The 12,581-nt window shown below is 40.3% G+C and overlaps 1 protein-coding gene across 1 annotated transcript in view; it reads left to right on the top strand.

Moving 5' to 3' along the window:
- The window catches only part of Pcca (propionyl-CoA carboxylase subunit alpha), a 329,396-nt gene that overhangs the window by 37,732 nt on the left and 279,083 nt on the right, over nucleotides 1–12,581 (top strand). The window contains exons 5-6 of the mRNA XM_021182607.2: nucleotides 9,881–9,994; nucleotides 11,919–11,972. Of these exons, the coding sequence (XP_021038266.1) occupies nucleotides 9,881–9,994; nucleotides 11,919–11,972 (168 nt within the window). The remainder of the gene's footprint in view (nucleotides 1–9,880; nucleotides 9,995–11,918; nucleotides 11,973–12,581) is intronic.

Below are 12,581 nucleotides of genomic sequence, written 5' to 3' on the forward strand. Positions count from 1 at the left end.
CCAGAAGTCTTAAGATCCTGTGGCGGGTGTTGTGGGTAGCTGGCGAGTGTCAGCAGACCCTGCGCCCCAGCTGCCCTGGTGCTTTTTCTCAAGGGCAGATTTCTAAAATCACTTTTTACAGATCAGAAGTTGGGGCTGGGGGTGCAGCTCAGTGGTCAAGTGTTTGCCTCTTGTGAGTAACCCACTTGGAGTTTGATCTCTAGCAATATATACACATAGTGATTTTTGAATGACACTTTCAAAGGAATGAGTGTACTCCAATGTTATCATACCTTGTGATGTGAAATAAGAACTAATTGTGGCCTTATTTTTCTCTAAGCATGTATTTAAGGAGGACTGGAAATCCTACCTATTGGTAAAAGTAATCAAATATTAGAAAACACAGCTTAGCTTGATTCTGATTTTCTAGTGTTTACAAGGCACTGTGTATGTAGCAGTGACCTGTGCCAGCATTGTTGGTTATATGCTGTATTGGTTTCCTTTCTCATTCCTATGACCAAATTCCTGCCCCAAAGTATTCCACAGGGGGCCAGCACGGCAATGGGAGTGGCTTGTTTTGTGGCATCAACTAGGAAGCTGAGAAAGAAATGTCAGTTCTCAGATGGCTTCTTCTCTTTTTATTCAGTCCATGGTGTGGTGTCACTCACATCTGGCTCACAGCTGCACCCAAAGGTATGCTTCACTAGGGCCTTAGGTATTTATTAATGTGATCGGGGTGACCATTGAAATTCAAGACCCTGTTTATTACTTGATATCTGTAGTGTACTAGAAATGCACAGAATGGGGAATGGATGTTTAGATGTCAGGAATCTAGCAGTGTCTCAATCATGTTAACATACCAAAGGAAAAGTTTACATGGTGATTCATAGATGTATATATAGAAGTATAGAAATTATGAAATGTTTGTAGTTTAATTTGTGAAAAATTAAAGCATTTGAAAGATTTTGCCAGACTGGTAAAATTAATTTCTTCTGAACTATTTTATTTGCTGCTGAGTTGAGGGTGCTTTCTTTGTCTGTTATGTGATCTGGAGTTTTGGACTGTGAGCTCTGTTTGTGATGAAGGTTTAAAAGGCCTGTTCCTTTCATCCCCTTCCCTCCTGCTTCCTCTTCTTTGCTTTCCTCTTTTCTGGGTTTTCTCTCATTCTCCCTCTGTCCCCTGCCTCTTTCCATAAGCCCCCAAGACAGTCAACAAGACAACACTCAGTTCTCCTCACTAGCAATTTCCTAGTGGCTCCCAGTTGGCATTGTGCATTCTGGATCCATGTCTGGATCTTATGATCATGGTGTAGACATGTACAGCAGGCCAATCATAGACTCTACTTCTGATTTTGACTCCAAAAGCTATAGTAGCTGAAGCAAAGAACAGGCAACTCCACCCTAGCCTGTTGTTAACCAGTGGCCGTCTTGTCCCAGTCTCCTGGGTGACCTGGCCCTTGCATTTGGTGTTTCTCACTTACCACGAAGCTGCTCATAGTTGGTCAGCAGTGCATGTCCTTGTGTGGTTTTCCACTGTGTGGCATCGTGTGGTTTTCTCGTTGTGACTTCATGAGGTGATTGCTGTTCATGTTTTCTCAGCTGCCGTCCTGTTCTCTGTGGATAGTCTTCACTGCTGTGCACTTGAAACAGGAGCTTTGGGGTGTGGGCTCCTGTGCAGTCCTCTTTCCTGCTGCATTGCCATGTCTGTGAAGACCAGAGAAGAATGTCAACCACACCATTGAGTTCTTGCTTAATTTCAAAGATCAATTTGTACAGCTATGACCTTGGAAATAAACTTGTAATGTGATCACTTATGAGCTTGCTGAGGGCTAATCAGTGCGCCAGTGGCACTGAGCCTGTCTAGGGATTGCTTTGCCCCTTTGGACTTCAGACTCCTCGATCTCTAGTCTCAATCTCGGCTGCCTTTCTCTCTGTCTGTGCTGCTTCTGTGTAGCCATCATGGTGGCTGCCTGGTTGGAGCAGCAAAGGGAGAAGTGTACTTCTTACCTGAACATGGTCATCGCTTTCTCTTGAGTTGGAGCCCATGTTAAGAAAGCCTTCTGGAGGACATGGGGGCTGGCGTGCATGTCTGCTAGAGAGCATATGGGCATTCTAAAAGCAAGAACCTCATGTTTCTAGAAGGAAAGTGTAAAGTTTGGGTAAAGTTGCTTATAAACAGTATCGTGAAGTGGCTTATTCTGTTGACAACTGTGCGTTGAGTTGATTCTGTGAGTCAATCATAGAATAATTCTCAGTCTATGCTGTATTCCCCAAATGGATATTAGATATTGAGTAAAGGAGCTTTTATAATTAAATCTAGGCAAGTATCTTTCATGAGCTATTCTAATTAAGTGTTATAGATCCCGAGGCTGTACTGATGTGGCTCAGCTGGAACGTTTTCTGAGTGGTGAAGAGATTTGGTTTCAAAACAGCACAAAACCCTTTGTAAGGCTCCTGACATCTCATAGCTGTATTAAAACATTTTGATTTTACAGTTCTGCAAAAGTGTTATATCTTTGTAGAGACCCTCATTCAAGTTTGGAATGTGGATATTTTCCCAGACTAGCTGTGTGTAGTGCAATTTTTTTGTTTGTTTTTGTTTTGATGCTGGATAGTAGCAGAAGCTGAAGCTCTGATTAGCCCTGAAGTCAGGAGGGAAACAACCATAGTTTACAGAGCATTTAAAGTAGGATGTTCTGTAGGTTAGGTTGCTGGGGTTTGGCTTGGAAACGTTCCTCAGATGACAGGCTGAGAAGGGCTTAGTCCCTGGCCTGCAACTGTTCTAAGGCAGTAGAGGCTTCAGGAGGTGGACCTGTCCTTAAGGGATCATGGTCGTCTTCCTTTGCTACTTTCTGAACTGGCCAGGAGGAAACAGTAACTCTCACTTACACTCACTGCTATGTACCCAACACAGGCCTGTTGATCATAGTCTGTGCCTCAACGGTGAGCCTCAGTCAACCTTTCCTCTTAGAAGTGGGTTCATCTCAGGTATCCTTTACAGTAACAGAAAGCTGACAGGTGGAGTTAGCATATTTTCTTTTCTGTTTCTGTTTTTGAGACATGGTTGCATTTATCTCAGATTGGCCTTTAAATCACTATGTGGCACAGGAGGACCTTAAACTTCTGCCTGCCTCTACCTTTCAAGTGAGATTAAAGGCATATACCACTATGCCAAGGTATGCGGTGCTGGGGATCTAACACTTTGTTTTGTGCGGGTACTCTATAAGCTGAGCTACATCTTTAGTCCTTTAAATGTGGGTGTGTGTGCCATAGTATGGATGGAGGTCAGGACACAGCTTTGGGGTGTCAGTTCTCTCTGTCCACCTTGTGGGTCCTGTGGATTGAATATGCCTTTACATATGGAACTATGTCACTGGCTCTTTTTTTTTTCCCCACTGGCTCTTTAATACACTTCTAGCTAATGGTATTATCCAATTACAGTGGGTTTACTAGTAGGTAGTCCATTATAAATGGAGGATCATTTGTAGTTTTTGCTCTTAATAAGTTGTGGTTTTCACATACCAACATTATACATTAAATAATTTGTTTTTTGAGAATTTCGTATTGCTATCTGTTTTCATTAAGTATAAAAAATTGTGGCTTATGATTAAGGGTCCTTCTTCCCTTTTGTGTGTGTGTGTGTGTGTGTGTGTGTGTGTGTGTGTGTGTGCGTCAGGGCAAGATTCTTATTTGGCATGCAATTTACATAATATTAAATATCTTCACATGAGAATGTACCATTTGAAGTTCTCTTTTTAAGAATATCTGGTCCTATCCAGAGACTGCTCCACCTGGGGATCCATCCCATAAACAACCACCAAACCCAGACACTATTGCATATGCCAGCAAGATTTTGCTAACAGGACTCTGATATAGCTGTCTCCTGTGAGGCTGTGCCAGTGCCTGGCAAATACAGAAGTGGATGCTCACAGTCATCTATTGGATGGAACACAGGGCCCCTAATGAAGGAGCTAGAGAAAGTACCCAAGGAGCTGAAGGGGTCTGCAACCCTATAGGTGGAACAACAATATGAACTAACCAGTACCCCCCAGAGCTGTGTCTCTAGCTGCATATGTAGCAGAAGATGGTCTAGTCTGCCATCATTGGGAAGAGAGGCCCATTGGTCTTGCAAACTTTATATGCCCCAGTACAGGGGAATGCCAGGGCCAAGAAGTGGGAGTGGGTGGTTTGGGGGACATGGGGAGGGGGGAGGGTATAGGGGATTTTTGGAGAGGAAACTAGGAAATTTGAAATGTAAATGAAGAAAACATCTAATAATAATAATAATAAAGAATATCTGGTCCTTCTGATGAGGTCATAGAAACAACACAAAGGGAATTGATTGTAGGTCTTATTTATTAATTATTTATTATTTATTTGTTGTTTACTTATTTAATTTATTTGAGATAAATAAATATGTAGCTCTGGGTAGCCTGGAACTCATTGTGTAGACCAGGCTGGCCTTTAATTGATGGAGATCTGTCTGCCTTTGCCTCCTGAAAGCTACATTCTGGCAAAGAATCTGGCTATATTCTGTTCATGTCCTGAACGTTTGAGTTGAATTTAGAAGTATAAGTGAGTTTGTTAAAAAGTGGTAAACTTCTAGGAGTGGTGGCCACCATACCCTTTCATCCCAGCACTCAGGAGACAGAGGGAGTTCAAGGTCATCCTGTTCTACACAGTGAGTTCCAGCTCTCTGTTACACAGAGAAACCCTGACTTAAAACACACACACACACACACACACACACACACACACACACACACACACACACAAATTAACTAAGGGGTAGAAAGATGGCTCATAATTAAGAGTATTTGTTATACTCGCAAGAAGACCTGGGTTTAGTTCCCAGCACCACGTGGCTCTCATCCTTCACTCATATTCCAGGGTGTCTGGCGCCCTTTTCTGGCTCTGAGTGCACCAAGCACACTGGTAGTGCCAGATACCAGCTAAGTCCTTAGGAAAAACATATTGACCTAAGTTGTTTGTCAGGGAAGATGACAGAAGCAGGCTGTGGGGTGGTTATTGCCCCACACTGTTCTAGTCAGCTCACCAACACTGTGACATCATATCTGAGTGTCATCCCCAGGACCACAAAATAACAGGTGCTGAGGCACAGAACTGCAATCCCAGAACTCAGAAACTAGGGCCAGGAGGATCAGAAATTCAAGGTCCTCTTTACCAGCATTATGGGTTTGAGGCCAGCCTGGGGTACATGAGACCTTGTCTCAGAAAGGGAGCAACAAAAAACCGAAAAAACCCACTAATATAAAAAATTTTAAATTGAAGATGTGTTTTCTCCATTAGGTTGAAATTAAAGTGCTCAATTGTATTTGCTGTGGAGACATTCCTCTTAATAGAATGTAAGTTGACATAAGCTCTAGGTTATTTAGTTTGCCATATTTACATGTTCAGGCATTTTCTTACAGAAGCACATATATGTGCAAAAAATAGCATATTCAGGGAGGCTTCTGTAGATTTATTAATACCTGCAAATTAGGAACCATGTCCAATGGCTGCTCTTAGTTCCTTATTTACAGTTTTCCCAAGTTTCCCTAAGTTAACAAAAGAAAAACAAATCCAAACCATATCACTGTGCTTCTTTCAACGACTGCACCTGGTCACCAGTCCCCACCACAACCCTTTTATTCCTTGCACATCTTTGTTATTTCCTTTCTGTATCTCAGAATTCTTTTTGTTGTCCGCTGTGTACCCACCAGCTCCACAGCTCCACAGCTGGTGGGTAGCCTCTTGCTAAGGTTTTGCTTTGGAATATAGTGGCTGCTGCTCTTCCCCTTCCACAGTCCTCTTCCCTGATGTCTACAAAGAACTTGTAGTTGTTATAAGACCTCTAGTCTTAAGTTTTGTGTGTGTGTATGTGTGTGTGTGTGTTTGTGTGTCCTAGATCAACAGCAATACATCCCTGCATTCCACCAAGACTACTTAAAAAACCTAAAGCACAACAGTAAACAACCCAATGTAGACTGATCCATAGCACTTCTCTTTTGTAACTTAAAAAATCAGGATGTAGAAAACGGGCCAGGGGACTGGGGAGATGGCCCCGTGGTTACAAGCAGAGTGTTCATCCAGAAGATGAAGTTTGATTCCCAGCACCCACGTGGTGCCCCTCAACCATCTGCAATTCCAGTTCCAGGGGATATGACTCCCTCTTCTGGTCTCTGTGGACTCTGTATGCATATAGTGTACAAATGTACATGCAAGCAAAACATTCCACATACATAAGAAATGGGCCAGCTCTTTTGTTCTTGTCATTTCAAAGATTGAGATTTACACTTTGAAAAGTAGCAAAGTCCTTAACTCTAGCATTTAAAATAATCCTGAACTAAATATGTCACTTTAATAAAATGTAACCAGAGCAAGTGTTGAGATCAAATTGTCTCTTGGTAGGCAGAGGCAGGTGAATTTCGGAGTTCGAGGCCAGCCTGGTCTACAAAGTGAGTTCCAGAACAGCCAGAGCTATACAGAGAAACCCTGTCTTGAAAAACAAACAAACAAACAAACAAACAAACAAACAAACAAACAAGAAGTTTATCGAATTACTTGAAAGTAACTCTTTTTAATGCTTCAAAGTAACATTATGTGGTTGATTTTCTTCTCTTCACCTTTCCAGTTCTTAGTAATTTTCACATTAGTGACCTTTGAGTTAGAGTTGGTGGATCCTGATACCTGATTGGATTGGATGAGCCTTGCTGATTCAGGCAAGCATTTTCTCTAGGCTCCATTTTGTCAGCCTGGTGGTGGTGTGGGAGTATTTTGTCTTGAAGGTTATCACATAGAAGACACACGCATTTCTGTCCATCCTATGGAGAGGTATGCTTTGTAGTCCTACAGACAAGAAGTATCTTCATGTTTCAGACAGTACTAGTTTAGACAGTGTTGAAAACTTCTATTCAGTCCATTGCCCTTTATGCCGAATATGCTTCATGGCCCAGTATATTTGTTTTTAAACACTGGGTAAAGTTTTCTTGATAAACATAGGAGGTAAATGGAATACTTCCGACATATCTCAGGAATCTCATTTGTTGATATAGATTTTTTTTTATTAATCCAAAGTTTCAAGATTTAGCCACCAGTCTTAATTTGTCAATATCCACATATTTAAGTAATTAGATTTTTGCATGCGTGGTGCTAGCTCTTGAACCCAAGGCTTCATGTACGCTAGACAGGCATAATTTTGTTTTAAAAAAGACAATGGGAAGATGAATCGTTATCAGTCCTGTAAGTTTAAAAATTACACCCCTGAAGCTCATTACTTAGAAAAACAGGCTGATTCAAAGAGTTTAATGAAAATAATAAAATAATAAAATAATAAAATAATAATGAAAACTGTGCAGTCCCTTTTGAAAAGCACTTGATTCTTTTGGATATGGAGTAGTCTTACTACCAGCATGTTGTTCTTTTTGAACCATAGAAAATCTCATTGGATTAATTTGCCTCAATTTAAAGTCTATGATTGCTATTTTTTTTTAAATTAAGTTACTTAAAATTTGTTTTTTAAAATGCTGAACTTTTTGAAACAGAAAAACGTTGGTAAGGAAAGTCTCTTCAGAATTGTACAGGTGCTTCTACAAAGTTAGAAAATATAATTAAACCAAAGGAAGCACTTCACATCCTGTGTACAACAATAACAACAGCATTCATTCACCTGGTAGCTCAAATGGAGTTTCACAAGCTTTTATGGAACAAGGTCTTACTGGGAAATTCACAATGTACATTCATGTTGCCTTCAAACTTGCAGAGATCTGTCTTTTTCTGATTCTTACGTGTTGTGATTAAAGGCATGTGCTGTCATGCCTGGCCCAGTTTCAGAGGTTTTAAAAACTGGCCTTCCACTTCAGTTTGTTATTATCTCTGTGGTAATAGGTGAAGGGGATTCTAGGTGGTCCCCACCCCAGCCCCAAGGGACTTTGCCCATCACTTCTGACCCTAGGCTAGACCATAAGGTTGTTGGGATATATATAACCCATCCCTCTGCAGTAGGATTTATTTCTGAGAAAGAGAGGTAGCCCTTTAGAAAGTGTGTGTATACAAGTCACTGCAGTTTTGACCTTCTTGGGATGTATAAGGTATTGGAATATTTATTAGAGCAGTCTGGATCACCAGTGGCAACTTGTCAGACTCTGAGCTTGTCCTTGGTATGTTTACATTGGGTTTGTGAAAATGCAGGAAAGCAGGTGTACTGCTAAAGAAGGAGGAGAAGAAAAGCGATGTGTGCAGCATCATGGAGTCCAGAGTCCCAGTGCCATCAGAGTCTTTCTATGTCAATAGGATTTGTGAAGGAAATATGCACGTCATAATAACATAGATGGTAAAGACGTTAAAGTGCAATTCTTAGGTGGAATGTGATCCGTTGCCAACACTTGTGAGCGTTCAGATGAGAGGAAGGTCATCCAAAGGTGAAGTGCCCAGGATAAATTCAGAATATCATGAGAGAAATAAATTATATAAAGTAAGTGTGCATTTAACTTTCACAGCTGTGCTTACCTGGAGCATACATTCTTTCAAAAGGTTCCTTAGGTTTTCAAGCTTTTCAAAACCCACAGCTTTAATTACAACATCAAAGTTGGTAATAGCAGAATCTGAGATGTCTGAGAGACACAGAGAAACATGGAGCCGGGGAATAAGCCAGGCAGAGTTAAGCAAAGGGAGAGAGCCTGCTTGGAAAGACGGACTGTTTAGAAGCCTGTAAGCAAGGCTTGTAGTTTGCTTCATTAAAGGAGTGTAAATATTTGAGTATCTTGTATTAAAATATTGATCTGTAACTTCCTTTAGTAGGTTGACATTTGCTTTTTAATATACAACGACTTTATTACTTAATTGGAGTATTTTCATTGAATTAATAAAAGTAATTCAGATTTTTTTCTAAAAGGCTACTTTGTAATCTTCAGATCTTAGTTCAAAAAGTGGTTTTAAAAAATTAGTTCAAAGCTGAAGGTTCTAACTTAGAAACCCCGAAATGCTTGCTGCTGTAGATTTCCTCCCTCAGTGGAGAAGTGGATCATAAATCTTCAGGTGTGTGTTTATGCCCAGGGTTTTGTATCTGCCTTTCAAAATAATTAATAAGAGCTTGAGTTTCTTAAGCTATAAAATCATTAGGAGATACCAGTTCAAAAGCCCACTGTGACTATTTTAAAAAGGTAGATTCCTTTTGAAATTAAACAGATTATTCTTTTCACTATTGAATGCCTACCTAGCCTCCTTTTAAGCAAAAACACATAGAGTAAAAACACTGTTGAGTCAGTTGTCTTAAAAATAGACAGCACATGCCTGAATTTGATGAATTTAAATAGACTGAGCACTTACTGCACAATATCTTCTTCTTCTTCCCTTTTTTTCAAAGATGAAGTGTAAAATGGACAAGGCTCTAATGTGAGAGTATTTAAGTGTTTCTCAGAATTTTCTGGTTCATGTGTTATGATATTGAACTCTTTAGTCCTGGGCTTTAATTTGAGCCTGGTGCCGACCTGATGCTGTGCAGGGACTCATTGCATCCATCCATTCAGTCCCTCTAATTATCCCCACTTCCTGGGGCGCTTGCTCAGAACTGGGCATGAATGCGCCTGTTATTAAAATATTGGGCCAGTCTGGTTCTATGTAGTGAGGTACTTTTTGGTATCATATTTATGCATGGATGAACTGGAGAGGGAATACAGGTGTGTTGTAGAAATTGTTTGGTTAGGCATGCGTAATAAATGAAGTCACGGGTGATGCTGACCCTGAACATTTTTGTTGCGTTGTTACTTTCAGTGAATATTTGAAGAGAAATTTGATTCTATGAGTGACTGTGAAGCAATCAGATTTGCAGTTTTCCATCTGCTGATGGGTGACTCTGATTCTTTTTATAGAGCATCTGTTAATACAGGGATTTTTCTTTTTAGGTTCACGTGAAAATGGCGGATGAGGCTGTCTGTGTTGGCCCAGCTCCCACCAGTAAAAGCTACCTCAACATGGATGCCATCATGGAAGCCATTAAGAAAACCAGGGCCCAAGCTGTGAGTCTGAGCGAACCTATCTACTGCAGCTGTTTCATATGCAGTGAGCAGAAAGCTGGAGTTGGTATTAGAAAAAATAAGGAAGAATGATTGAAAACGCTGTTGTAGTTAGTTTGTGTCACATGAGTTAAATGTGGTCGGATTCGCTACTGGAAATCAAAGGCTTTGTAGCATCTGGCAGTGTTGGTGGCTGATGCTGCAGGTGGCTGCTGGGTTCAGCTCTCACACCAGGGAGCAGCTTCAGTTCAGTACCACATTCGCCAGGAAGAAAGAAATCCCAATTAGTTTTGAGTATTAACCCTTTCAGTGTCATAAGAGCATTAAAAACAAAAAACAAAGCCCCGAAACTTCTGTATTATGAGCAGGTTCTGAAAAGACTGTTTAAATCTCAATTTAGTCATTTAAAAATTGTGCACACTCAGTTTCATTGCTAGGAATAAAATGTCTATTTGCTAATTAGTTTATTAGTGTCAACAAAATGCTAATAACTTAGATTGATAAATCCTTTCTCCACCCCTAATTTGGGGTGGATGGTATCGAATCCAAGAAAAAAAGTAATTTTTGCTTGTTGCTTTTAATCGGCGAACTAACTGTCCACTTAATGTTAAAAGGCAGCGAGCGCTAGCGCTATCTGGCACTAGCCAGAAATGCCTTACCACCACTATGCTCATTTCTTTAGAAGAAAGTGTTTAAATAAAACCCATATTCTATGATTCCATATGTGGATTTTTACAGCATATTAGCACTTAACAGAAGGAAAACTTGTATTGTTTTAGCCCTCGATGGTCAGAAGTCTCCAGTGGAATTTTCTATTTGGATGAAACGGTGGAGTGAATCTTTTCTTTTTGTTCAGTGATTAAATTATTTCATCCCATGTCCATGACACTTGGTTTGGGTTCAGGTTCCAACTCTGGCTTCTTCAGGAACCCGTCTCTCCTTTCAGCGGAAGTATTTTACCTTATGTTGTTCCAACACTGACTGATGTTGGTGTGGCTTATGGTTGGCTGTGTGGTAGAGTGAAGAATGACATGCTTAGGACACAGGTTAGACTGTACACTGAGGTTTCTGGGGAAGATAGCACAGACTAATTGTAGATGGCCAAATGTAGAGTAAGGAGAGAAGGGATAGTTACCAGAAGGAAAAAAAATATGGTACAAAGTACAGTTTAAACCAAATAAATGTTCATTTGGGTGCAGTTTGACACTCTCTCGGGAACTTTTGAACACCCTTTGTTATTAGAAGTAAGACATACTGTGGGATTTTGAGCTTGGGCGGGCTTTCTTTTCTTTCTTTCTTTCTTTCTTTCTTTCTTTCTTTCTTTCTTTCTTTCTTTCCTTTCTTTCTTTCTTTCTTTCTTTATTTCTTTCTTTCTTTCTTTCTTTCTTTCTTTCTTTCTTTCTTTCTTTCTTTCTTTCTTTCTTTCTTTCTTTCTTTCGGCATGATCTCTCTACATAGTCCTGGTTGACCTGGAAATCTCTATGTAGACCAGACTGACCTCAAACTCTCAGCAATCTGCTGGGGGCCTGTTTGTCAAGTGCTAGGATTAAAGGTCCGCAACCACCACACCCTGGCAGCATGGCTTGAGAGCAGCTGCTCCTGAGGTTTTCATCTGTTTTGCCAAAGGTTTGTAGATCGTAGCTCTTTGGCCCGCTAGTCCTTTATATTCTTTCTATTTACTGACCAGTCTCAGGAAAAGTCAGGTGAGTTTCTGTTGATAGAGTAGACAAGTACTCTATCACAAGAACCTATCACATAGATGCCACTGTGGTCTGCTGACAGAGCAAAGGAGGAATTTGATTCTCTACTCAGAAAAGCGAAATGAGCTAGTCAGTGAGGAAGTCATACTTAAACCGTGGATACCTTGTGGCTTACACAGACCTACAATGTAGCAAAGCTAAAAGAATCTTTTATTTTCATTCCAAAGGTACACCCAGGGTATGGATTCCTGTCAGAAAACAAAGAGTTTGCAAAGCGTCTGGTAAGTCTGTAACAAGCCAGAAATAATTGCCTTATTCCAGAAAGCAGCATCCAGACACGAGCTGTTCATGTTAGGCTCCTGGATTATAGAATTCTAATTGATTTATTGACTTTTTGATGATTTTTAAAAGTGAATGTTTTTATTTTATAATCCAGGTCTTAATGAGTAATTATCAGAATGGAGAGGGATTAAAGTTGCCATTCTGATCCATTTGTTACATTATTTGATCTGACTTTAAATTGTAAATGTGGGGCTGGAGAGAAGGCGTGGTGGCTAAGAGCATACACTGCTGTTGCAGAAGACCCAAATATGGTAACTAGAAGCATTCCAGCTCTACAGACATGACTCCTACTTCTGTCTTCTATGGGCATTTGCACTCATATGCACAAACTCCACACAGACACACATGCATACAAGTAATTAAAAAATAAAAATAAATATTTATGTATCTAGGCCAGGTTGTTTGTTGACTTGTTGGTTATTACTTTTATACTGTGAGAGTAGAAAATGAGGCCAGAAGTAAGATTGACTTTTTTCCCCATTTTTGTTCTAAACAGTGACATGATGAGACCCTGTTGGTTTTATTTGGGAAAAGCACTTTTTTTTTTT

Source organism: Mus caroli, chromosome 14, assembly GCF_900094665.2.
Source record: "Mus caroli chromosome 14, CAROLI_EIJ_v1.1, whole genome shotgun sequence".
NCBI lineage: Eukaryota > Metazoa > Chordata > Mammalia > Rodentia > Muridae > Mus > Mus caroli.